This window comes from Telmatherina bonti (genome assembly GCF_933228915.1).
Source record: "Telmatherina bonti genome assembly, chromosome: 14".
In the NCBI taxonomy this organism is placed as follows: Eukaryota; Metazoa; Chordata; class Actinopteri; order Atheriniformes; family Telmatherinidae; genus Telmatherina; species Telmatherina bonti.
In genome coordinates this window covers 40,349,777-40,377,275 of record NC_136612.1, presented here as the reverse complement: position 1 = coordinate 40,377,275, position 27,499 = coordinate 40,349,777, and the positions used below count along the sequence as shown (strand labels likewise).

The 27,499-nt window shown below is 49.2% G+C and overlaps 1 protein-coding gene across 1 annotated transcript in view; it reads right to left on the bottom strand.

Annotated features, from left to right (window-relative positions):
* Nucleotides 1-27,499, bottom strand: part of LOC306765710 (syntaxin-1B-like) — a gene marked incomplete at both ends in the record, with an annotated part of 139,875 nt that overhangs the window by 39,521 nt on the left and 72,855 nt on the right. The window contains 4 exons of the mRNA XM_079253195.1: nucleotides 4,340-4,413; nucleotides 5,985-6,093; nucleotides 7,736-7,809; nucleotides 15,283-15,357. Of these exons, the coding sequence (XP_079109321.1) occupies nucleotides 4,340-4,413; nucleotides 5,985-6,093; nucleotides 7,736-7,809; nucleotides 15,283-15,357 (332 nt within the window). The remainder of the gene's footprint in view (nucleotides 1-4,339; nucleotides 4,414-5,984; nucleotides 6,094-7,735; nucleotides 7,810-15,282; nucleotides 15,358-27,499) is intronic.

Below are 27,499 nucleotides of genomic sequence, written 5' to 3'. Positions count from 1 at the left end.
TTTTTAAAAGCTGTGAACACTTTGTAAAAGTCGTGATCTGAAAGCAGGAAATCAGTGAACATGAATCATGTTTTCTGAAAACATTCAGTTTCTACTGCATTTTACTTTGCCAAAAATTAACCCAATTATTTTTCTCAATTCCTGTACTTTATTCAACGTCGAACTTCTTGTGAAATCGTGTTTTAAATGGAAGAGGCTGTGTGGGTGTAATACCATGGCCAGCCACCAGGTGCTGCTGCAGGGCAGCTTTTACTCCTGTTCAACCTGGTCCTGACTGCAGGAAGCAGACCGGCTGGAGGAGGACCAGGTCTCTGGTCCAGAGTCCAGATCTGGTCCTGACTGCAGGAAGCAGACCGGCTGGAGGAGGACCAGGTCTCTGGTCCAGAGTCCAGCCTCGTCCTGACTGCAGGAAGCAGACCGGCTGGAGGAGGACCAGGTCTCTGGTCCAGAGTCCAGATCTGGTCCTGACTGCAGGAAGCAGACCAGCTGGAGGAGGACCAGGTCTCAGTGTGGTCCAGACCTCATCCTGACTGCAGGAACCAGACCGGCTAGAGGAGGACCAGGTCTCAGTGTGGTCCAGACCTCATCCTGACTGCAGGAACCAGACCGGCTGGAGGAGGACCAGGTCTCTGGTCCAGAGTCCAGCCTCGTCCTGACTGCAGGAACCAGACCGGCTGGAGGAGGACCAGGTCTCTGGTCCAGAGTCCAGACCTGGTCCTGACTGCAGGAAGCAGACCGGCTGGAGGAGGACCAGGTCTCAGTGTGGTCCAGACCTGGTCCTGACTGCAGGAACCAGACCGGCTAGAGGAGGACCAGGTCTCAGTGTGGTCCAGACCTGGTCCTGACTGCAGGAAGCAGACCGGCTGGAGGAGGACCAGGTCTCAGTGTGGTCCAGAGTCCAGACCTCATCCTGACTGCAGGAACCAGACCGGCTGGAGGAGGACCAGGTCTCAGTGTGGTCCAGAGTCCAGACCTCATCCTGACTGCAGGAACCAGACCGGCTGGAGGAGGACCAGGTCTCAGTGTGGTCCAGACCTCATCCTGACTGCAGGAACCAGACCGGCTAGAGGAGGACCAGGTCTCAGTGTGGTCCAGACCTGGTCCTGACTGCAGGAAGCAGACCGGCTGGAGGAGGACCAGGTCTCAGTGTGGTCCAGAGTCCAGACCTCATCCTGACTGCAGGAACCAGACCGGCTGGAGGAGGACCAGGTCTCAGTGTGGTCCAGAGTCCAGACCTCATCCTGACTGCAGGAACCAGACCGGCTGGAGGAGGACCAGGTCTCAGTGTGGTCCAGAGTCCAGACCTCATCCTGACTGCAGGAACCAGACCGGCTGGAGGAGGACCAGGTCTCAGTGTGGTCTAGACCTCATCCTGACTGCAGGAACCAGACCGGCTGGAGGAGGACCAGGTCTCAGTGTGGTCCAGACCTCATCCTGACTGCAGGAACCAGACCGGCTGGAGGAGGACCAGGTCTCAGTGTGGTCCAGAGTCCAGACCTGATCCTGACTGCAGGAACCAGACCGGCTGGAGGAGGACCAGGTCTCAGTGTGGTCCAGACCTCATCCTGACTGCAGGAACCAGACCGGCTGGAGGAGGACCAGGTCTCTGGTCCAGAGTCCAGACCTGGTCCTGACTGCAGGAACCAGACCGGCTAGAGGAGGACCAGGTCTCTGGTCCAGAGTCCAGCCTCATCCTGACTGCAGGAACCAGACCGGCTGGAGGAGGACCAGGTCTCTGGTCCAGAGTCCAGCCTCGTCCTGACTGCAGGAACCAGACCGGCTGGAGGAGGACCAGGTCTCTGGTCCAGAGTCCAGACCTGGTCCTGACTGCAGGAAGCAGACCGGCTGGAGGAGGACCAGGTCTCAGTGTGGTCCAGACCTGGTCCTGACTGCAGGAACCAGACCGGCTAGAGGAGGACCAGGTCTCTGGTCCAGAGTCCAGCCTCGTCCTGACTGCAGGAACCAGACCGGCTGGAGGAGGACCAGGTCTCTGGTCCAGAGTCCAGACCTGGTCCTGACTGCAGGAAGCAGACCGGCTGGAGGAGGACCAGGTCTCAGTATGGTCCAGACCTGGTCCTGACTGCAGGAACCAGACCGGCTAGAGGAGGACCAGGTCTCTGGTCCAGAGTCCAGCCTCGTCCTGACTGCAGGAACCAGACCGGCTGGAGGAGGACCAGGTCTCTGGTCCAGAGTCCAGACCTGGTCCTGACTGCAGGAAGCAGACCGGCTGGAGGAGGACCAGGTCTCAGTGTGGTCCAGACCTCATCCTGACTGCAGGAACCAGACCGGCTAGAGGAGGACCAGGTCTCTGGTCCAGAGTCCAGACCTGGTCCTGACTGCAGGAACCAGACCGGCTAGAGGAGGACCAGGTCTCTGGTCCAGAGTCCAGACCTGGTCCTGACTGCAGGAACCAGACCGGCTAGAGGAGGACCAGGTCTCTGGTCCAGAGTCCAGCCTCGTCCTGACTGCAGGAACCAGACCGGCTGGAGGAGGACCAGGTCTCTGGTCCAGAGTCCAGACCTGGTCCTGACTGCAGGAAGCAGACCGGCTGGAGGAGGACCAGATCTCAGTGTGGTCCAGACCTGGTCCTGACTGCAGGAAGCAGACCGGCTGGAGGAGGACCAGGTCTCAGTGTGGTCCAGACCTGGTCCTGACTGCAGGAACCAGACCGGCTAGAGGAGGACCAGGTCTCTGGTCCAGAGTCCAGACCTGGTCCTGACTGCAGGAAGCAGACCGGCTGGAGGAGGACCAGGTCTCAGTGTGGTCCAGACCTGGTCCTGACTGCAGGAACCAGACCGGCTGGAGGAGGACCAGGTCTCTGGTCCAGAGTCCAGACCTGGTCCTGACTGCAGGAACCAGACCGGCTAGAGGAGGACCAGGTCTCTGGTCCAGAGTCCAGACCTGGTCCTGACTGCAGGAACCAGACCGGCTGGAGGAGGACCAGGTCTCAGTGTGGTCCAGACCTCATCCTGACTGCAGGAACCAGACCGGCTAGAGGAGGACCAGGTCTCTGGTCCAGAGTCCAGACCTGGTCCTGACTGCAGGAACCAGACCGGCTAGAGGAGGACCAGGTCTCTGGTCCAGACCTGGTCCTGACTGCAGGAAGCAGACCGGCTGGAGGAGGACCAGGTCTCAGTGTGGTCCAGACCTCATCCTGACTGCAGGAACCAGACCGGCTAGAGGAGGACCAGGTCTCTGGTCCAGAGTCCAGACCTGGTCCTGACTGCAGGAACCAGACCGGCTAGAGGAGGACCAGGTCTCTGGTCCAGAGTCCAGCCTCGTCCTGACTGCAGGAACCAGACCGGCTGGAGGAGGACCAGGTCTCTGGTCCAGAGTCCAGACCTGGTCCTGACTGCAGGAAGCAGACCGGCTGGAGGAGGACCAGATCTCAGTGTGGTCCAGACCTGGTCCTGACTGCAGGAAGCAGACCGGCTGGAGGAGGACCAGGTCTCAGTGTGGTCCAGACCTGGTCCTGACTGCAGGAACCAGACCGGCTGGAGGAGGACCAGGTCTCTGGTCCAGAGTCCAGACCTGGTCCTGACTGCAGGAACCAGACCGGCTAGAGGAGGACCAGGTCTCTGGTCCAGAGTCCAGACCTGGTCCTGACTGCAGGAACCAGACCGGCTGGAGGAGGACCAGGTCTCAGTGTGGTCCAGACCTGGTCCTGACTGCAGGAAGCAGACCGGCTGGAGGAGGACCAGGTCTCAGTATGGTCCAGCCTCGTCCTGACTGCAGGAACCAGACCGGCTGGAGGAGGACCAGGTCTCAGTGTGGTCCAGACCTGGTCCTGACTGCAGGAACCAGACCGGCTGGATGACAGGGGGAAGCAGAAGATCATATTTCATCATCTGAGGCTGAAAATTCTTTATTTTAACAACCTGACGAGGAACATCTGGGAACGATGTCCGGATTCCTACAATCTTAGAGGAAAATTCAGCTTCTTTTTTTTTTTTCTTATACCTCTTTCTGTCAACTGCTTGTCATGATGTAGTCTTACCTGAGAGCGACTTACCTGCGCAGAGTACCAGAACACCAGCTGTAAACCTGCCGTAACGGACCTCCAGCGACTGGCCAGCCCTCTGTCACATTATAAATGAGCTTCAATCAAAGGAGGTGAGTTTCGCTAAGTTTTGATTTACAGCATGGTGTTCTGTCCTCTCACATGTGATCAGCGCATGTATCGCCCCTCCCAACTCATGTCATGTGGTAAAGACTGTCTTTACTTGATGTTTCAGCGCACCTCATGGCCTTTCTGCATTCCTGCACGTGGTGATCAGTGTGGGAAGCAGAACTAGCGCATGCTAATGTGCCTGTTAGCAGGCAAAGGTGCGGTGCTTACATCATCGGTGAAGACAGCCAGTTTGCCACTCTCCAACATGTCCTCTAGCTCCTCATTAGTGGTGGTTCTTCCAGCTGCAGACAGAACACAGAGAGACAATCGGGGATGCACTTTAGTTTCGAGGACAGCTGATGGATCATGTGACTGCAGGGTTTATCGTCCTCCTGCTATTTTGGCGATGAAACCAAACGTTAAGCTGTTCTTCAGGAGACGCTCCCCCCCACCCCGCCCGGACAGAGTTCAGCGTAACTTCCTTCAGACACCAGGAAGCTAAATGCTAAATGTAGCATCGCAGCAATGCTAACATGTGGTGTAGCAGCAATTTCTAAGATGTAGCATAGCAGCAATGCTAACATGTGGTGTAGCAGCGATGTTAAGATGTAGCGTAGCAGCAATGCTAACATGTGGTGTAGCAGCAATGCTAACATGTGGTGTAGCAGTAATTCTAAGATGTAGCATAGCAGTAATGCTAACGTGATGTAGCAGTAATGCTAAGATGTAGCATTGTAGCAATGCTAACATGTGGTGTAGCAGCAATGTTAAGATGTAGCATAGCAGCAATGCTAACATGTGGTGTAGCAGTAACACTAACATGTGGTGTAGCAGTAATGCTAACATGTGGTGTAGCAGTAATGCTGAGATATAGTGTAGCAGCGATGCTAAGATGTAGCATAGCAGTGATGGGAAAATGTAGTGTAGCAGCAATGCTAAAATGTAGTGTAGCAGCAATGCTAACATGTGGCGTAGCAGCGATGCTAACATGTGGTGTAGCAGTAATGCTAACATGTGGTGTAGCAGTGATGCTGAGATGTAGTGTAGCAGCGATGCTAAGATGTAGCATAGCAGTGATGGGAAAATGTAGTGTAGCAGCGATGCTAAAATGTAGTCTAGCAGCAATGCTAACATGTGGTGTAGCAGCGATGCTAACATGTGGTGTAGTAGTAATGTTAACATGTGGTGTAGCAGTAATGCTAACATGTGGTGTAGCAGAGATGCTAACATGTGGTGTAGCAGTAATGCTAACGTGGTGTAGCAGTAATGCTAAGATGTAGCGTAGCAGCGATGGTAAGATGTAGCATAGCCGTAATGCTAAGATGTAGCGCTGATTGGTTGGACTATTTTACTCATTCTTTGGGCGACACGGTGGTGTAGCGGTCAGTGCTGCAGTCTGGTTCGAGCCTTGGCTGGTGTGTTAGCATGTTCTCCCCGTGTATGCCCTTGTACTCTGGCTTCCTCCCACCAAAAAGACATGTCAGGTTAATCTCATCAGTCGCTTTGGATAAACGCGTCTGGTGAATGACCGTAGAACAAAATCGCTACTGTTAGTTCAATGCATACAGGTTACTGGTCAGCTTGGGGGGGGGGGTTCTCCAGGGTACGCCCAGGTTCTTCCAGGCTTCCTACCACCAATCAGAGATCACTAAATTATCCGTAGGACAGTTTGTCTCCGCGATGGTCCTGTGATGGACTCTTGCCCTGTATCCCGATCTAAGTCTCTTCTTGCTGGATAATCCACTGTGTTCCAGGTGAATCCCCTCGAACACGCATGTTGATTCTGACATGCCAGTAAAAACCTCATGTCTGTGGAAACCATTTAGGGGACACGGGCCTGGTGAAGAAGAGGTTAGTGTTGGTGGGAACTCACTGATCTCCAGCTGTCTCTGGATGCGGTCCTTGCAGCGGTCGCGATACTTGGACTGCGTGGTGTTGTACTCAGTCATCACCTCCACAAACTTACGCGACAGCGTCGAGTGCTGCGGGACAGAAGATGGAGAGGACAATGGAAACATTTCAGCTTGTTTGCTGGAAGCCTCATGAAAACTGGCTGTAATTCAGCAGAAGTTGTTCCACCAGGAAACAAACCACAGCTGTGGAGGAGCTACTCAGAGGAAGGTGCAGTTTTCACTCTCTGGGAATATCTGGGACATGACGTCACATCTGAGACGTCACATGACTCACGGAGTTGTTTCCTCACCACGAACATCACCTGGCCAACTTTCCTCCCAACAGGAACAACAGGCGGCACATGAAACACAGATCTCTTCATATTTCCTACATCTAATCATTTACGCATCTAGGAAGTCATAAATGTCGGCGCGGCTTTATAAAAGAATGTTGTGGTAAAACCAGAACAACAGAGTCCAACACTCCTCCTTAAAACTGGTCAGTTAAAATGAAGATGATTAAATCCGCTCAGCTTAACTGGGAGTAATATTCAGTCAGTTTGACTCAGAAATAACCTCATCGTAACGTCTCAGACTCATTCAGCTTCACGGTTTGATGCTTGAACCAACATGAAAATGAATTTCTGTAGAAACAAATATAATTCCTGCATTGTTTGGTGGACGGAGACGTTTCCTTATCGCGGTCATAAATCAGTTTTTTTCTTGTTTTTCTGTTTTATCTCTGTGGTTCCATAAACTGCTGGTACGAGATGCTGAATCTCCCGTCTCGTGTGCCAGGCGGCGGCAGCGCGCGGACACGGAGGAGAGGAGCCAATCACAGCTCAGAATACTGCAGCGCTGAGCGAACAGGTAGAGGCACGGGTCACGGGTTCCTCGTGGAGGTAGAAGCAGGGCGAGAAAACATTTAGATAAATAGTTCATAAAAATAAAATAATTAATAAAAGGATATTATGTAATAATAGAAAAATGGGAATAATAAATAAATAAAATAATTATAATAAATTAATAAAAAAGAAATCAAATGAAATCTTTATATTAATGTCTGGATGTTTTTTCTTTTATGAAACCAGGAGCGAATTTTCACGAAAAATTCATCTAAATTAATTTAAAGATCTGAGAGTCACTTTCGATTAAAATTTAATCTCCAAATTAAAGTTGGTAAATTTCAGACATATTCCATCATATCTCCGTCACGACGAAACCAAACTAGTTGATTTGTCACCTTGAGTTCAGTGAACACACTATTACACGTCTTACAAAGTTATGAAAGCTAAAAAACTTCTGCTCACATCCCTGCAGGAGTTTGGAGACAGAACTGGACAAACGGTGTAAGAAGCTAAATGTGTGTGTGCTGTTTGCTAGCATGCTGCTGCTACATAAGACCAGAACGTCTTCCGTCTGCGGCTGTCTGTCACAACTGATCCCAGAGCTGCAGCTCCGTTCGCCATTCAAACCTTTAAGTTTCTGCCTGTTGTTGTTTCTGTGTGTGTGTGTGTGTGGCTGGAACGGATCATGGAGTGCATGTAGTGGAAGTTTGCCTAAAATGCAAACTCTAGGACGTTAAATGGAAATATTTATGTACATGTTCACTAATAAATGAAACAAAATAGAATAAACCCATTTTGGTTGATGATTGTTAATCCGCTGATGAGCTATGAAAGACTGAGATGCTCTTCCGCTGGTCAGGCTCCTCCACCTGGACTCGACCCACCTGTGTCTTGCGGATTCGGAGGTCTGCTGATGATCTGTTGAGACCCTCCTCCTGCTCGATGCTCTGCTCGATTGCTGCAGAAACACAATGGCAGAGTTCCCAGCTCATGTTTTTACTCAGTTAAATGAACATTTCAGATAAAATCAGGAAATTTCCTCCGTTCAGACGTTTATTTCCCACCAGAAAGTTTAACGGTTTGGAAAACAGGAATAGTGTCGTCAGAAGTTTCTTCATTGTTGTCAGATCAGCTGGATTTATAGATCTGAGACTTGAACACACTTTTCATCAAATCTGAACAGACCGTTACCATGGAGACACATCGTGAGATGATGCTGCATCATGGTGTAGAAAAACATGAAATGCTGCATTTGCTGACAGTTGGACACCAGAGGTTTACCAGGGAAAAGACAGTTTACACTGAATATTGGAAAATGAATCTCTTTCTAAGAAGTAGATCTCCGCAGATGAGCGGCATGCGGTCAAATAAAGCAGAATTAGCTGTCAAATGAATCCTGTAGCAGACGGATTCTGCTCAGGTCAGTCTCAGCAACTTGCAGCTGGAATCTTGTGTAGCGTTACAGTAAACAAGGAGATAAGTCAGGTTTCAGGTCTGCACTTCCTTTCAGCCTGACTATATAACCTGCAGACTGTTCATCTCCGTCTCCGTGGAAACAACAGATAGCAGAAGACTCCACCCTCCTTCCTCATCTTCCTCTGCCAGCATCTCTTCATCACTCTTATATTGGATGTCTCAGCTTGCTGCAGCTCCGTCATGCAACTCGACTTGACACCACAGGGTGATGTTTCACCGTTCGACGCCTGCGCTGACGGAAATACCTGCTGAAAATGATTCAGGTCTGAGCAGCATGAAGCTTTTGTCATTACCGACAACTCGAAGTCTTCATCTCAAAGATTTTTTTCTTGGACTTGATTAAAATTTAACTTCTCTTTTCTGAGTGTCCTGGCCAAGAATGCCGCAGCACCGCAAAACACAGAAAATTACAAACACAGATAAAAACTGAATAAAGCATTAAAGCAAATCAAAATCCCCAAATCAAGCAGGAAATCTACAAACAGATGGACCTTCCTACACATCATCACACAAAAGAGCCTTTGTTCCTGTTTGCAAGCCTGGGATTGAAAACGATAAGAATGGCTGAATGAAGACTAGATGACATGCCGATGGACAAACCATTCTACATGTTTGTGCAATCATCATTTTATCTGAACTTTGTGATGGACCTGAAAGCCCCACGGTGACCAGCACTCAGAGCAGACGATGACGTCTTTTCATTTATGGACAAAAAACTGTAATCCAAACTGGATAAGACATAGCAACAACCAAACTTCTTTAAAGTCATATGAAAGGCTGGATTTTTTTGCAAATGAAATTAATATGCTTAACAAATATGTGAAGTAAAATAAATTCCTTAATCAAAATACTGACAAAGTTCATCAGTAACCTGGCTCAGTGATTAAGGGGGAAGGTCTGCGTTTGGTCTTACTGTTTGAAAAAGCTTTTTTTAATATTAAATGTTTTAAATGTAAAACTTTTGAAATAACATAATTGTATTGATAAATCACAGTATCATCAGCATATGAAATAAATTTTGGACCCATTCTGGTGAATATCATTGATATAAGAGCTCTAACACTGAGCCGTGAGGCACTCCTTTTGTAACTTGGAGATGCTCAGAGGTAAAACTTTCTGCCTGCTCACACTGTTTTCTGTCTGTTAGACCAGGGGTCCCCAACCACTGGGCCCCGGACCGGTACCGCTCCGTGGATCATTTTGTACTGGGCTGCAAAGAATGAATATGTTATGATGTGGTACTGTTATGATGTGGTGGTTTGCTTTTTCCTTGGTTCTGGGTTCCTGTTTTATTTTGGTAGTATTTCCTGTTTGGTTCCCTTGTTTGTTTGTTTAGCTTTATTGATTTCCTGGTCATTGAGTTCACCTGCATTCACTTAGTTAATTTGCTTCACCTGTTTCTTGTTTGGTTTTTCTGTGTATTTATACCCCTCGGTTTCAGTTGTGTTTGTTGGTTCATTGTCATTCTGTTAATTGTCATTTTGTTGCTCTGCCCTGAGAATAAACCGGAGTTCTGTAGACTGGCGCCCCGACTCCTGCATTTGGGTCCACCTCCCTCCAGCCACTGTAACAGAATAATCTTGATTCTTTCATATAAAAATATGTTTTTGCTTCCGGGTGTCATTTTGAAAGACAACCACTTCCGCCCTTGCCTAACTTCGGCGCTTGACTCTTTGAGGTGTATCAATCCTGCACCAGCAACGTAAGCTAGCCCTCGCAAAATGAGTCAGAAACAGAGTTCACTGAAGAGTTTCTTTGGAAAAGTTAAACAAGACAACGCTGCAACCGCAGAAGGGTCACAGACTGCCTGCAAAAAGAAAGCTGCATTTAAAAGAAAATACCAAGATTCCCACCTGAGTTACGGGTTCATCGCAACAGGTGATTCACATGCGCCAAACAAGCCGTGAGCTCCCACTGATTCTACATTTTGTTGATCCTATAGTGTAATAGTTAAGAAAGTACCTAATATAAAATGTAATTGTTGCATTCAGATTACATACTAAATATGTTGATTAAGGTTTTTGTTATTGGAACATTCATGCCCCTACCCGGTCCTTGAGAAAGTGTTTCTGTGTGAAACTGGTCCCTGGTACAAAAAAGGTTGGGGACCCCTGTGCTAGATCATTTTCAAACCAACAGGGGCTCTGGAGACAGAGCTGCTGTAGCTAGCTTGCACATTAGTAGTGAGAAGTGGAAATAGAGGTAAAAAAAAAAGGAAAGTCCCGCATTTTTATTTATATAGAAAAAATGGAAACATTAAAAATGTTTTTTTCTAAAACTGGGCTAAAAATGAGGAAAAAAGAAAATCACATTTTAGACTAAAACTTAGCTGAGAATTGGATCAACCTCTTTTTTTTAATGGAAAAGGACCTGAGCAAACTTCCATGAGAGGGATAACATCTATGTCCATGTAAAGAGAAAATAAGTTGCAGGGATGGGTGATAAACTCTGCTGCTTTGGGAAATAATGTATTCTTTTTGTTGTAATGCACTCGGCTACCTAAAGAGGGCGACATGGGGATCCCAGAGGTTCCTCTTGGGTTACAGGAGAGCATATCAGCTGTGTGTATTACTGTAACTGGCTGCAGGTGCATCCTTCTGTCACATGACTCTGATGTCCCTTTGTTTCCATCACATGACTAGTTTTCCACTGATATTTTCCACTACATGTTTCCCCTTGTTTATGTGGATCTTGGGGACCGATATCGGTCTGCTGCATTACAAGGACGTAACAAACTCGTGAGGACGTCCCCAAAGTATACATTATTCCATTTCATCTGGAAAGCAAAGCTTTAGGTGGCAGGAAAGCTGGTGTGAGGCTCAATGAAATTAATTAATGTGAGACAATGTCACGTCCTCAGAAGTGCTGAAAACATTTGTGTGTTTTCTGGCTCGTGGCCCGGCTGCTCGCTGCTGGATCCATGATGACTAAGCAATATCACACAGCACTGATGGCGATGGTGTGTCTGCTCGGGGAAGATTTGCATGAGCTTTTTCTGTATTTGTGGGCCAGTGAGATGAAAACTGGGTGAGTAAGCAACAGATTGTGTCCTCTTGTGTCTGTTTGAAGACACGTTTAGCATCTCCAGTTGCAAAAATAAAAAACCCCAGAAACACGTGTTTATTTGTTCTTATATAAAAATCTGTCTCACATATATCAGAGTTACTTAGGAATAGACAAACACTGAGTCTTTAATTAAATTTAATTCTTCTCGGAATTTATTGGAAATTCCTTCTTGGATTAAATTTTTTTTATGAAATTTCTTGAAATTCTCTGTAAAACCGGAATAATTGCAGTAGTGATGATAATTTTTGATGATATATTTGAATATTAACGGGAATCTGTACCCCATGCGGTCCAGTTGTACCCCATGCGGTCCAGTAGTACCCCATGCGGTCCAGTAGTACCCCATGCGGTCCAGTTGTATCCCATGCGGTCCAGTTGTACCCCATTCGGTCCATCTGTACCCCATGCGGTCCATCTGTACCCCATGCGGTCCAGTTGTACCCCATTCGGTCCATCTGTACCCCATGCGGTCCATCTGTACCCCATGCGGTCCAGTTGTATCCCATGCGGTCCAGTTGTATCCCATGCGGTCCAGTTGTATCCCATGCGGTCCAGTTGTACCCCATTCGGTCCATCTGTACCCCATGCGGTCCAGTTGTATCCCATGCGGTCCAGTTGTACCCCATTCGGTCCATCTGTACCCCATGCGGTCCAGTTGTATCCCATGCGGTCCAGTTGTACCCCATGCGGTCCAGTTGTACCCCATGCGGTCCAGTAGTACCCCATGCGGTCCATCTGTACCCCATGCGGTCCATCTGTACCCCATGCGGTCCATCTGTACCCCATGCGGTCCAGTTGTACCCCATGCGGTCCAGTAGTATCCCATGCGGTCCAGTTGTATCCCATGCGGTCCAGTTGTACCCCATTCGGTCCATCTGTACCCCATGCGGTCCAGTAGTACCCCATGCGGTCCAGTAGTACCCCATGCGGTCCAGTTGTACCCCATGCGGTCCAGTTGTATCCCATGCGGTCCAGTAGTACCCCATGCGGTCCAGTTGTATCCCATGCGGTCCAGTTGTATCCCATGCGGTCCAGTTGTATCCCATGCGGTCCAGTTGTACCCCATTCGGTCCATCTGTACCCCATGCGGTCCAGTAGTACCCCATGCGGTCCAGTTGTACCCCATGCGGTCCAGTAGTACCCCATGCGGTCCAGTTGTACCCCATGCGGTCCAGTAGTACCCCATGCGGTCCAGTTGTACCCCATGCGGTCCATCTGTACCCCATGCGGTCCATCTGTACCCCATGCGGTCCAGTTGTATCCCATGCGGTCCAGTAGTACCCCATGCGGTCCAGTTGTATCCCATGCGGTCCAGTTGTATCCCATGCGGTCCATCTGTACCCCATGCGGTCCAGTTGTATCCCATGCGGTCCAGTAGTACCCCATGCGGTCCAGTTGTATCCCATGCGGTCCAGTTGTATCCCATGCGGTCCAGTTGTACCCCATTCGGTCCATCTGTACCCCATGCGGTCCAGTAGTACCCCATGCGGTCCAGTTGTACCCCATGCGGTCCAGTTGTACCCCATGCGGTCCATCTGTACCCCATGCGGTCCATCTGTACCCCATGCGGTCCATCTGTACCCCATGCGGTCCAGTTGTATCCCATGCGGTCCAGTAGTACCCCATGCAGTCCAGTTGTATCCCATGCGGTCCAGTTGTATCCCATGCGGTCCAGTTGTACCCCATTCGGTCCATCTGTACCCCATGCGGTCCAGTAGTACCCCATGCGGTCCAGTTGTACCCCATGCGGTCCAGTTGTACCCCATTCGGTCCATCTGTACCCCATGCGGTCCAGTAGTACCCCATGCGGTCCAGTTGTACCCCATGCGGTCCAGTTGTACCCCATGCGGTCCAGTAGTACCCCATGCGGTCCATCTGTACCCCATGCGGTCCAGTAGTACCCCATGCGGTCCATCTGTACCCCATGCGGTCCAGTAGTACCCCATGCGGTTCATCTGTACCCCATGCGGTCCATCTGTACCCCATGCGGTCCAGTAGTACCCCATGCGGTCCATCTGTACCCCATGCGGTCCAGTTGTACCCCATGCGGTCCAGTAGTACCCCATGCGGTCCAGTTGTACCCCATGCGGTCCAGTAGTACCCCATGTGGTCCATCTGTACCCCATGCGGTCCAGTAGTACCCCATGCGGTCCAGTTGTACCCCATGCGGTCCATCTGTACCCCATGCGGTCCATCTGGGATCTGGGACGGGAAGCGCGCTGCCTTGGCGTGGACGTGAGTCATGTGAGGAGTCACGGATCGGTTGTCGGCGGGTGGAATTACTCTAATAATGGAACTTTCCCAGTGGATCATTTTTCCAGCAGGAAGCGGATGAAGGTGGAAGCAGAGTCGCCTTAATGGTTGGTCTGCTGGAAGAGCCATGTAGGTCTACGGTAGGCGATGCTGCGGCGTGTGCGTGCAGACGGTGGTGCTCGCGGCTTTTGGCAGCTCTCCTCGGCCTGCATGTGCACAGTGTGGACGTGTTTGTGTCCTCCGTCCTCGGGCTCCGAACATTAAACCAGCGATGTCCTTGAACCTTCACCATGAACCAGCACCGCTGCACCGACTCTGTGCAGCTTCAAGCTGATTGGCTCGTTGGTCTCTGTATGTGTGTGTGTGGTTGCCCCGGCGATGGCGGCCTGATAAATCGTCTCTGAATTGTTTTTTTCTCTCTGATGCTTCTGAAGGTCAACATCCTCGGTGAAACACCCTGAATCCTCTGACGTAGACTCAGAGGATGCTGCATGAGAGACAATCTGGACTCAGTCGTCTCCACACCAACATCGACGTGTATCCAACAAATCTGGATCTTTAGGAAGGACCAGGTCTGGACTCCGGACCAGAGACCTGGTCCTCCTCCAGCCGGTTTGGTTCCTGCAGTCAGGATGAGGTCTGGACCACACTTGAGGTCTGGACCACACTGAGACCTGGTCCTCCTCCAGCCGGTTTGGTTCCTGCAGTCAGGATGAGGTCTGGACCACACTGAGACCTGGTCCTCCTCTAGCCGGTCTGGTTCCTGCAGTCAGGATGAGGTCTAGACCACACTGAGACCTGGTCCTCCTCCAGCCGGTTTGGTTCCTGCAGTCAGGATGAGGTCTGGACCACACTGAGACCTGGTCCTCCTCCAGCCGGTTTGGTTCCTGCAGTCAGGATGAGGTCTAGACCACACTGAGACCTGGTCCTCCTCCAGCCGGTTTGGTTCCTGCAGTCAGGATGAGGTCTGGACCACACTGAGACCTGGTCCTCCTCCAGCCGGTTTGGTTCCTGCAGTCAGGATGAGGTCTAGACCACACTGAGACCTGGTCCTCCTCCAGCCGGTTTGGTTCCTGCAGTCAGGATGAGGTCTAGACCACACTGAGACCTGGTCCTCCTCCAGCCGGTTTGGTTCCTGCAGTCAGGATGAGGTCTAGACCACACTGAGACCTGGTCCTCCTCCAGCCGGTTTGGTTCCTGCAGTCAGGATGAGGTCTAGACCACACTGAGACCTGGTCCTCCTCCAGCCGGTTTGGTTCCTGCAGTCAGGATGAGGTCTAGACCACACTGAGACCTGGTCCTCCTCCAGCCGGTTTGGTTCCTGCAGTCAGGATGAGGTCTAGACCACACTGAGACCTGGTCCTCCTCCAGCCGGTTTGGTTCCTGCAGTCAGGATGAGGTCTGGACTCTGGACCACACTGAGACCTGGTCCTCCTCTAGCTTGTCTGGTTCTTGCAGTCAGGATGAGGTCTGGACTCTGGACCACACTGAGACCTGGTCCTCCTCTAGCTTGTCTGGTTCCTGCAGTCAGGATGAGGTCTGGACTCTGGACCACACTGAGACCTGGTCCTCCTCCAGCCGGTCTTGACTCATCCTGACTCATCAAACAAGAAAATACGGCGATGGATGGTCGTACCTTTTAATTTTGAGCGAACTTTATTGGCTGTCTTCTTGATGTCAGCTGTGAGGTCCTCCAACTCCTGCTTGGTCTCTGCGAAGACAAGACAGAAAGTTCTCAGACCGAGTGGACGGAGCTGTTTGTATTAGAAACTGAAGTTTATTGAAAGCAAATTGTCTTTACAAACAAATAAATAAGTTATTTTCAGGAGCTGTTCAACATGATAATATAGAAGTATTTCATTATACAGAGAAGACCTGTAAGAAGGATGACCTGTAAAGTTCTGTATTATTATTATTGTAATCATCATTATTATTTCTTATTATTTTAGTATTATCTTATTTGTTCAAGTAAGCTTGCAGTCTGAAGTTTAAACAGAGGAAAAAATGTTTGAAGGACATAAAAAAACATATAACAGTAATTATATAAAACTGGTGCAGTTTGGTGAGCGGAGCCTGATAAGACCACAGAAGCTGACCAGCTGACAATTTTATTCTAGCTAAAATCAGAAAAACACATGAATGAGGTTCTGGAACTTTTCTAAAATCAAGTCAGCACCATTTTTTTTATTTATAGTTTTTCAAACAAACAAACAAAACCAAAAACAAAACAGAACAAAACAAAACAAATAAACAGAATTGTACAGATAAAAAACCGATTACAAAAAAAAAGTGTACATATAAAAAGAAAACACACACACACATCCGCACACACACACACACACACACACACAGAAAAACAAAATAAAGCCTAACAGTTCTCAAACTGTAGTTTGTGTTTCAGTAGTGGTGCTTGGGCCTCCCATATACCAGCCTTTCTGTGGTTACACCCACAATTTATTTTCAAATCGAGATTATTTGTATTTATAATAATCTAATTTTTTTTTTTTTTAAATTTTTTTTTTAGGATTTTTACTTTCTGAATTCATGGTAAAAACCAGTCAGAGTTTTGTTAATGTTTGTATTATCCATTTTAAGACTCAGTTTTGTCCCACTGTGCTTTTAGTCTACAGCTGGTGGTACTTAAAAAATTAGATGCTTCATAGTACCTGGAGTGTACACCACTTTATAGAATGATACTTGGCGCAACAGACCCAAGAAGAACTACTATTGTCAAAACATTAACTCATATTATCAGGTAGACAGTAGAGGTTGCAGGACACTTTGGTTTAAAGCAGATAAATATGGATTCCAGAGTTCATAGAATGCTTTGATATTTCCCCGCTGGGAGAACTTAATCTTTTCAAGCTTTAAGAAGAAAAGAAAATCATGAACCCATTGCATATAGGTGGGTGGCAGAGACTCCTTCCATATGAATAAAATAATTCTACGAGCCAAAAGTGTGATGAAGGCAATAGAATCAGATTCTGTTTTTGATAATCCTATATTGTGAGATCATCGCCCTTTTGATTTTTGGTGGGAGGATTCAACAAGGTGGAGATTTTCCCCCCATATTAACATTAAACATCACACAGTAAATGCATATCACGATGAGAATCTCCCGTTCCACCTCATCATGATGAGAATCTCCCGTTCCACCTCATCATGATGAGAATCTCCCGTTCCACCTCATCATGATGAGAATCTCCCGTTCCACCTCATCACCATGAGAATCTCCCGTTCCACCTCATCATGATGAGAATCTCCCGTTCCACCTCATCATGATGAGAATCTCCCGTTCCACCTCATCACCATGAGAATCTCCCGTTCCACCTCATCACCATGAGAATCTCCCGTTCCACCTCATCACCATGAGAATCTCCCGTTCCACCTCATCATGATGAGAATCTCCCGTTCCACCTCATCACCATGAAAATCTCCCGTTCCACCTCATCACCATGAGAATCTCCCTTTCCACCTCATCACCATGAGAATCTCCCGTTCCACCTCATCATGAGAATCTCCCGTTCCACCTCATCATGATGAGAATCTCCCGTTCCACCTCATCATGATGAGAATCTCCCGTTCCACCTCGTCACCATGAGAATCTCCCGTTCCACCTCATCACCATGAGAATCTCCCGTTCCACCTTATCATGAGAATCTCCCGTTCCACCTCATCATGAGAATCTCCCGTTCCACCTCATCATGATGAGAATCTCCCGTTCCACCTCATCATGATGAGAATCTCCCGTTCCACCTCGTCACCATGAGAATCTCCCGTTCCACCTCATCATGAGAATCTCCCGTTCCACCTCATCACCATGAGAATCTCCCATTCCACCTCATCACCATGAGAATCTCCCGTTCCACCTCATCATGAGAATCTCCCGTTCCACCTCATCACCATGAGAATTTCCCATTCCACCTCATCACGATGAGAATCTCCCGTTCCACCTCATCATGATGAGAATCTCCCGTTCCACCTCATCACCATGAGAATCTCCCGTTCCACCTCATCATGATGAGAATCTCCCGTTCCACCTCATCACGATGAGAATCTCCCGTTCCACCTCATCACCATGAGAATCTCCCGTTCCACCTCATCATGATGAGAATCTCCCGTTCCACCTCATCATGATGAGAATCTCCCGTTCCACCTCATCACCATGAGAATCTCCCGTTCCACCTCAACATGAGAATCTCCCGTTCCACCTCATCATGATGAGAATCTCCCGTTCCACCTCACCACCATGAGAATCTCCCGTTCCACCTCATCACCATGAGAATCTCCCATTCCACCTCATCATGAGACTCTCCTGTTCCACCTGATCATGATGAGAATCTCCCGTTCCACCACATCATCATGATGAGAATCTCCCGTTCCACCTCATCACCATGAGAATCTCCCGTTCCACCTCATCACCCTGAGAATCTCCCGTTCCACCTCATCACCATGAGAATCTCCCATTCCACCTCATCACCATGAGAATCTCCCGTTCCACCTCATCACGATGAGAATCTCCCTTTCCACCTCATCATGATGAGAATCTCCCGTTCCACCTCATCACCATGAGAATCTCCCGTTCCACCTCATCACCATGAGAATCTCCCGTTCCACCTCATCATGATGAGAATCTCCCGTTCCACCACATCATCATGATGAGAATCTCCCGTTCCACCTCATCACCATGAGAATCTCCCGTTCCACCTCATCACCCTGAGAATCTCCCGTTCCACCTCATCACCATGAGAATCTCCCGTTCCACCTTATCATGAGAATCTCCCGTTCCACCTCATCATGAGAATCACCCGTTCCACCTCATGATGAGAATATCCCGTTCCACCTCATCATGATGAGAATCTCCCGTTCCACCTCATCACCATGAGAATCTCCCGTTCCACCTCATCACCATGAGAATCTCCCATTCCACCTCATCACCATGAGAATCTCCCGTTCCACCTCATCACCATGAGAATCTCCCGTTCCACCTCATCACCATGAGAATATCCCGTTCCACCTCATCATGAGAATCTCCCGTTCCACCTCATCACCATGAGAATCTCCCGTTCAGCCTCATCACCATGAGAATCTCCCGTTCCACCTCATCACCATGAGAATCTCCCGTTCCACCTCATCATGAGAATCTCCCATTCCACCTCATCATGAGAATCTCCCGTTCCACCTCATCATGATGAGAATCTCCCGTTCCACCTCATCATGATGAGAATCTCCCGTTCCACCTCATCACCATGAGAATCTCCCGTTCCACCTCATCACCATGAGAATCTCCCATTCCACCTCATCACCATGAGAATCTCCCGTTCCACCTCATCACGATGAGAATCTCCCGTTCCACCTCATCATGATGAGAATCTCCCGTTCCACCTCATCACCATGAGAATCTCCCGTTCCACCTCATCACCATGAGAATCTCCCGTTCCACCTCATCATGATGAGAATCTCCCGTTCCACCTCATCACCATGAGAATCTCCCGTTCCACCACATCATGATGAGAATCTCCCGTTCCACCTCATCATGATGAGAATCTCCCGTTCCACCTCGTCATGATGAGAATCTCCCGTTCCACCTCATCACCATGAGAATCTCCCGTTCCACCTCATCATGATGAGAATCTCCCGTTCCACCTCATCACGATGAGAATCTCCTGTTCCACCTCATCATGATGAGAATCTCCCGTTCCACCTCATCATGATGAGAATCTCCCGTTCCACCTCATCACCATGAGAATATCCCGTTCCACCTCATCACCATGAGAATCTCCCGTTCCACCTCATCATGATGAGAATCTCCCGTTCCACCTCATCACCATGAGAATCTCCCGTTCCACCTCATCACCATGAGAATCTCCCGTTCCACCTCATCACCATGAGAATCTCCCGTTCCACCTCAACATGAGAATCTCCCGTTCCACCTCATCATGATGAGAATCTCCCGTTCCACCTCACCACCATGAGAATCTCCCGTTCCACCTCATCACCATGAGAATCTCCCATTCCACCTCATCATGAGACTCTCCTGTTCCACCTCATCATGATGACAATCTCCCGTTCCACCACATCATCATGATGAGAATCTCCCGTTCCACCTCATCACCATGAGAATCTCCCGTTCCACCACATCATGATGATAATCTCCCGTTCCATCTCATCATGATGAGAATCTCCCGTTCCACCTCATCACCATGAGAATCTCATGTTCCACCTCATCATGATGAGAATCTCCCGTTCAACCTCATGATGAGAATCTCCCGTTCCACCTCATCACCATGAGAATCTCCCGTTCCACCTCATCATGAGAATCTCCCGTTCCACCTAATCATGATGAGAATCTCCCGTTCCACCTCATCATGATGAGAATCTCCCGTTCCACCTCATCACCATGAGAATCTCCCGTTCCACCTCATCACCCTGAGAATCTCCCGTTCCACCTCATCACCATGAGAATCTCCCGTTCCACCTCATCACCATGAGAATCTCCCATTCCACCTCATCACCATGAGAATCTCCCGTTCCACCTCATCACGATGAGAATCTCCCGTTCCACCTCATCATGATGAGAATCTCCCGTTCCACCTCATCATGATGATAATCTCCCGTTCCATCTCATCACGATGAGAATCTCCTGTTCCACCACATCATGATGAGAATCTCCCGTTCCACCTCATCATGATGAGAATCTCCCGTTCCACCTCGTCATGATGAGAATCTCCCGTTCCACCTCATCACCATGAGAATCTCCCGTTCCACCTCATCATGATGAGAATCTCCCGTTCCACCTCATCACGATGAGAATCTCCTGTTCCACCTCATCATGATGAGAATCTCCCGTTCCACCTCATCATGATGAGAATCTCCCGTTCCACCTCATCACCATGAGAATATCCCGTTCCACCTCATCACCATGAGAATCTCCCGTTCCACCTCATCATGATGAGAATCTCCCGTTCCACCTCATCACCATGAGAATCTCCCGTTCCACCTCATCACCATGAGAATCTCCCGTTCCACCTCATCACCATGAGAATCTCCCGTTCCACCTCAACATGAGAATCTCCCGTTCCACCTCATCATGATGAGAATCTCCCGTTCCACCTCACCACCATGAGAATCTCCCGTTCCACCTCATCACCATGAGAATCTCCCATTCCACCTCATCATGAGACTCTCCTGTTCCACCTCATCATGATGACAATCTCCCGTTCCACCACATCATCATGATGAGAATCTCCCGTTCCACCTCATCACCATGAGAATCTCCCGTTCCACCACATCATGATGATAATCTCCCGTTCCATCTCATCATGATGAGAATCTCCCGTTCCACCTCATCACCATGAGAATCTCATGTTCCACCTCATCATGATGAGAATCTCCCGTTCAACCTCATGATGAGAATCTCCCGTTCCACCTCATCACCATGAGAATCTCCCGTTCCACCTCATCATGAGAATCTCCCGTTCCACCTAATCATGATGAGAATCTCCCGTTCCACCTCATCATGATGAGAATCTCCCGTTCCACCTCATCACCATGAGAATCTCCCGTTCCACCTCATCACCCTGAGAATCTCCCGTTCCACCTCATCACCATGAGAATCTCCCGTTCCACCTCATCACCATGAGAATCTCCCATTCCACCTCATCACCATGAGAATCTCCCGTTCCACCTCATCACGATGAGAATCTCCCGTTCCACCTCATCATGATGAGAATCTCCCGTTCCACCTCATCACCATGAGAATCTCCCGTTCCACCTCATCACCATGAGAATCTCCCGTTCCACCTCATCATGATGAGAATCTCCCGTTCCACCTCATCACGATGAGAATCTCCCGTTCCACCTCATCACCATGAGAATCTCCCGTTCCACCTCATCATGATGAGAATCTCCCGTTCCACCTCATCATGATGAGAATCTCCCGTTCCACCTCATCACCATGAGAATCTCCCGTTCCACCTCATCACCATGAGAATCTCCCGTTCCACCTCATCATGATGAGAATCTCCCGTTCCACCTCATCATGATGAGAATCTCCCGTTCCACCTCATCACCATGAGAATCTCCCGTTCCACCTCATCATGATGAGAATCTCCCGTTCCACCTCATCATGAGAATCTCACGTTCCACCTCATCATGAGAATCTCCCGTTCCACCTCATCACCATGAGAATCTCCCGTCCAGCCTCATCACCATGAGAATCTCCCGTTCCACCTCATCACCATGAGAATCTCCCGTTCCACCTCATCATGAGAATCTCCCGTTCCACCTCATCACCATGAGAATCTCCCATTCCACCTCATCACCATGAGAATCTCCCGTTCCACCTCATCACGATGAGAATCTCCCGTTCCACCTCATCATGATGAGAATCTCCCGTTCCACCTCATCACCATGAGAATCTCCCGTTCCACCTCATCACCATGAGAATCTCCCGTTCCACCTCATCATGATGAGAATCTCCCGTTCCACCTCATCACGATGAGAATCTCCCGTTCCACCTCATCACCATGAGAATCTCCCGTTCCACCTCATCATGATGAGAATCTCCCGTTCCACCTCATCATGATGAGAATCTCCCGTTCCACCTCATCACCATGAGAATCTCCCGTTCCACCTCACCACCATGAGAATCTCCCGTTCCACCTCATCACCATGAGAATCTCCCATTCCACCTCATCATGAGACTCTCCTGTTCCACCTGATCATGATGAGAATCTCCCGTTCCACCACATCATCATGATGAGAATCTCCCGTTCCACCTCATCACCATGAGAATCTCCCGTTCCACCTCATCACCCTGAGAATCTCCCGTTCCACCTCATCACCATGAGAATCTCCCGTTCCACCTTATCATGAGAATCTCCCGTTCCACCTCATCATGAGAATCACCCGTTCCACCTCATGATGAGAATATCCCGTTCCACCTCATCATGATGAGAATCTCCCGTTCCACCTCATCACCATGAGAATCTCCCGTTCCACCTCATCACCATGAGAATCTCCCATTCCACCTCATCACCATGAGAATCTCCCGTTCCACCTCATCACCATGAGAATCTCCCGTTCCACCTCATCATGATGAGAATCTCCCGTTCCACCTCATCACCATGAGAATCTCCCGTTCCACCTCATCACCATGAGAATCTCCCGTTCCACCTCATCATGATGAGAATCTCCCGTTCCACCTCATCACCATGAGAATCTCCCGTTCCACCACATCATGATGAGAATCTCCCGTTCCACCTCATCATGATGAGAATCTCCCGTTCCACCTCGTCATGATGAGAATCTCCCGTTCCACCTCATCACCATGAGAATCTCCCGTTCCACCTCATCATGATGAGAATCTCCCGTTCCACCTCATCACGATGAGAATCTCCTGTTCCACCTCATCATGATGAGAATCTCCCGTTCCACCTCATCATGATGAGAATCTCCCATTCCACCTCATCATGAGACTCTCCTGTTCCACCTCATCATGATGAGAATCTCCCGTTCCACCACATCATCATGATGAGAATCTCCCGTTCCACCTCATCACCATGAGAATCTCCCGTTCCACCACATCATGATGATAATCTCCCGTTCCATCTCATCATGATGAGAATCTCCCGTTCCACCTCATCACCATGAGAATCTCATGTTCCACCTCATCATGATGAGAATCTCCCGTTCAACCTCATGATGAGAATCTCCCGTTCCACCTCATCACCATGAGAATCTCCCGTTCCACCTCATCATGAGAATCTCCCGTTCCACCTAATCATGATGAGAATCTCCCGTTCCACCTCATCATGATGAGAATCTCCCGTTCCACCTCATCACCATGAGAATCTCCCGTTCCACCTCATCACCCTGAGAATCTCCCGTTCCACCTCATCACCATGAGAATCTCCCGTTCCACCTCAACATGAGAATCTCCCGTTCCACCTCATCATGAGAATCTCCCGTTCCACCACATCATGATGATAATCTCCCTTTCCACCTCATCACCATGAGAATCTGCCGTTCCACCTCATCACCATGAGAATCTGCCGTTCCACCTCATCACCATGAGAATCTCCCGTTCCACCTCATCACCATGAGAATCTCCCGTTCCACCACATCATGATGATAATCTCCCGTTCCATCTCATCATGAAAATCTCCCATTCCACCTCATCACTATGAGAATCTCATGTTCCACCTCATCACCATGAGAATCTCATGTTCCACCTCATCATGATGAGAATCTCCCGTCCAACCTCATCACCATGAGAATCTCCCGTTCCACCTCATCACCATGAGAATCTCCCGTTCCACCTCATCACCATGAGAACCTCCCGTTCCACCTCATCACCATGAGAATCTCCCGTTCCACCTCATCATGAGAATCTCCCGTTCCACCTCATCACCATGAGAATCTCCCGTTCCACCTCAACATGAGAATCTCCCGTTCCACCTCATCATGATGAAAATCTTCCGTTCCACCTCATCACCATGAGAATCTCCCGTTCCACCACATCATGATGATAATCTCCCGTTCCATCTCATCATGATGAGAATCTCCCGTTCCACCTCATCACCATGAGAATCTCATGTTCCACCTCATCATGATGAGAATCTCCCGTTCAACCTCATCATGAGAATCTCATGTTCCACCTCATCACCATGAGAATCTCCCGTTCCACCTCATCATGAGAATCTCCCGTTCCACCTAATCATGATGAGAATCTCCCGTTCCACCTCATGATGAGAATCTCCCGTTCCACCTCATCACCATGAGAATCTCCCGTTCCACCTCATCACGATGAGAATCTCCCGTTCCACCACATCACGATGAGAATCTTCCGTTCCACCTCATCACCATGAGAATCTCCCGTTCCACCTCATCACCATGAGAATCTCCCGTTCCACCACATAACCATGAGAATCTCCCGTTCCACCTCATCACCATGAGAATCTCCCGTTCCACCTCATCACGATGAGAATCTCCCGTTCCACCTCGTCATGATGAGAATCTCCCGTTCCACCTCAACACCATGAGAAACTCCCGTTCCACCTCATCACGATGAGAATATCCCGTTCCACCTCATCATGATGAGAATCTCCCGTTCCACCTCATCACCATGAGAATCTCCCGTTCCACCTCATCACCATGAGAATCTCCCGTTCCACCTCATCATGATGAGAATCTCCCGTTCCACCTCATCACCATGAGAATCTCCCGTTCCACCACATCATGATGAGAATCTCCCGTTCCACCTCATCATGATGAGAATCTCCCGTTCCACCTCGTCATGATGAGAATCTCCCGTTCCACCTCATCACCATGAGAATCTCCCGTTCCACCTCATCATGATGAGAATCTCCCGTTCCACCTCATCATGATGAGAATCTCCCGTTCCACCTCATCATGATGAGAATCTCCCGTTCCACCTCATCACCATGAGAATCTCCCGTTCCACCTCATCACCATGAGAATCTCCCGTTCCACCTCATCATGATGAGAATCTCCCGTTCCACCTCATCACCATGAGAATCTCCCGTTCCACCTCATCACCATGAGAATCTCCCGTTCCACCTCATCACCATGAGAATCTCCCGTTCCACCTCAACATGAGAATCTCCCGTTCCACCTCATCATGATGAGAATCTCCCGTTCCACCTCACCACCATGAGAATCTCCCGTTCCACCTCATCACCATGAGAATCTCCCATTCCACCTCATCATGAGACTCTCCTGTTCCACCTCATCATGATGAGAATCTCCCGTTCCACCACATCATCATGATGAGAATCTCCCGTTCCACCTCATCACCATGAGAATCTCCCGTTCCACCACATCATGATGATAATCTCCCGTTCCATCTCATCATGATGAGAATCTCCCGTTCCACCTCATCACCATGAGAATCTCATGTTCCACCTCATCATGATGAGAATCTCCCGTTCAACCTCATGATGAGAATCTCCCGTTCCACCTCATCACCATGAGAATCTCCCGTTCCACCTCATCATGAGAATCTCCCGTTCCACCTAATCATGATGAGAATCTCCCGTTCCACCTCATCATGATGAGAATCTCCCGTTCCACCTCATCACCATGAGAATCTCCCGTTCCACCTCATCACCCTGAGAATCTCCCGTTCCACCTCATCACCATGAGAATCTCCCGTTCCACCTCAACATGAGAATCTCCCGTTCCACCTCATCATGAGAATCTCCCGTTCCACCACATCATGATGATAATCTCCCTTTCCACCTCATCACCATGAGAATCTGCCGTTCCACCTCATCACCATGAGAATCTGCCGTTCCACCTCATCACCATGAGAATCTCCCGTTCCACCTCATCACCATGAGAATCTCCCGTTCCACCACATCATGATGATAATCTCCCGTTCCATCTCATCATGAAAATCTCCCATTCCACCTCATCACTATGAGAATCTCATGTTCCACCTCATCACCATGAGAATCTCATGTTCCACCTCATCATGATGAGAATCTCCCGTCCCACCTCATCACCATGAGAATCTCCCGTTCCACCTCATCACCATGAGAATCTCCCGTTCCACCTCATCACCATGAGAATCTCCCGTTCCACCTCATCATGAGAATCTCCCGTTCCACCTCATCACCATGAGAATCTCCCGTTCCACCTCAACATGAGAATCTCCCGTTCCACCTCATCATGATGAGAATCTTCCGTTCCACCTCATCACCATGAGAATCTCCCGTTCCACCACATCATGATGATAATCTCCCGTTCCATCTCATCATGATGAGAATCTCCCGTTCCACCTCATCACCATGAGAATCTCATGTTCCACCTCATCATGATGAGAATCTCCCGTTCAACCTCATCATGAGAATCTCATGTTCCACCTCATCACCATGAGAATCTCCAGTTCCACCTCATCATGAGAATCTCCCGTTCCACCTAATCATGATGAGAATCTCCCGTTCCACCTCATGATGAGAATCTCCCGTTCCACCTCATCACCATGAGAATCTCCCGTTCCACCTCATCACGATGAGAATCTCCCGTTCCACCACATCACGATGAGAATCTCCCGTTCCACCTCATCACCATGAGAATCTCCCGTTCCACCTCATCACCATGAGAATCTCCCGTTCCACCACATCACCATGAGAATCTCCCGTTCCACCTCATCACCATGAGAATCTCCCGTTCCACCTCATCACGATGAGAATCTCCCGTTCCACCTCGTCATGATGAGAATCTCCCGTTCCACCTCAACACCATGAGAAACTCCCGTTCCACCTCATCACCATGAGAATCTCCCATTCCACCACATCACCATGAGAATCTCCAGTTCCACCTCATCACCATAAGAATCTCCCGTTCCACCTCGTCATGATGAGAATCTCCCGTTCCACCTCAACACCATGAGAAACTCCCGTTCCACCTCATCACCATGAGAATCTCCCGTTCCACCTCATCACCCTGAGAATCTCCCGTTCCACCTCATCACCATGAGAATCTCCCGTTCCACCTCAACATGAGAATCTCCCATTCCACCTCATCACCATGATAATCTCCCGTTCCACCTCATCACCATGAGAATCTGCCGTTCCACCTCATCACCATGAGAATCTCCCGTTCCACCTCATCACCATGAGAATCTCCCGTTCCACCTCATCACCATGAGAATCTCCCGTTCCAGCTCATCACCACGAGAATCTCCTGTTCCACCTCAACATGAGAATCTCCCGTTCCACCTCATCATGATGAGAATCCACCTCATCACCATGAGAATCTCCTGTTCCACCTCAACATGAGAATTTCCCGTTCCACCTCATCATGATGAGAATCTCCCGTTCCAC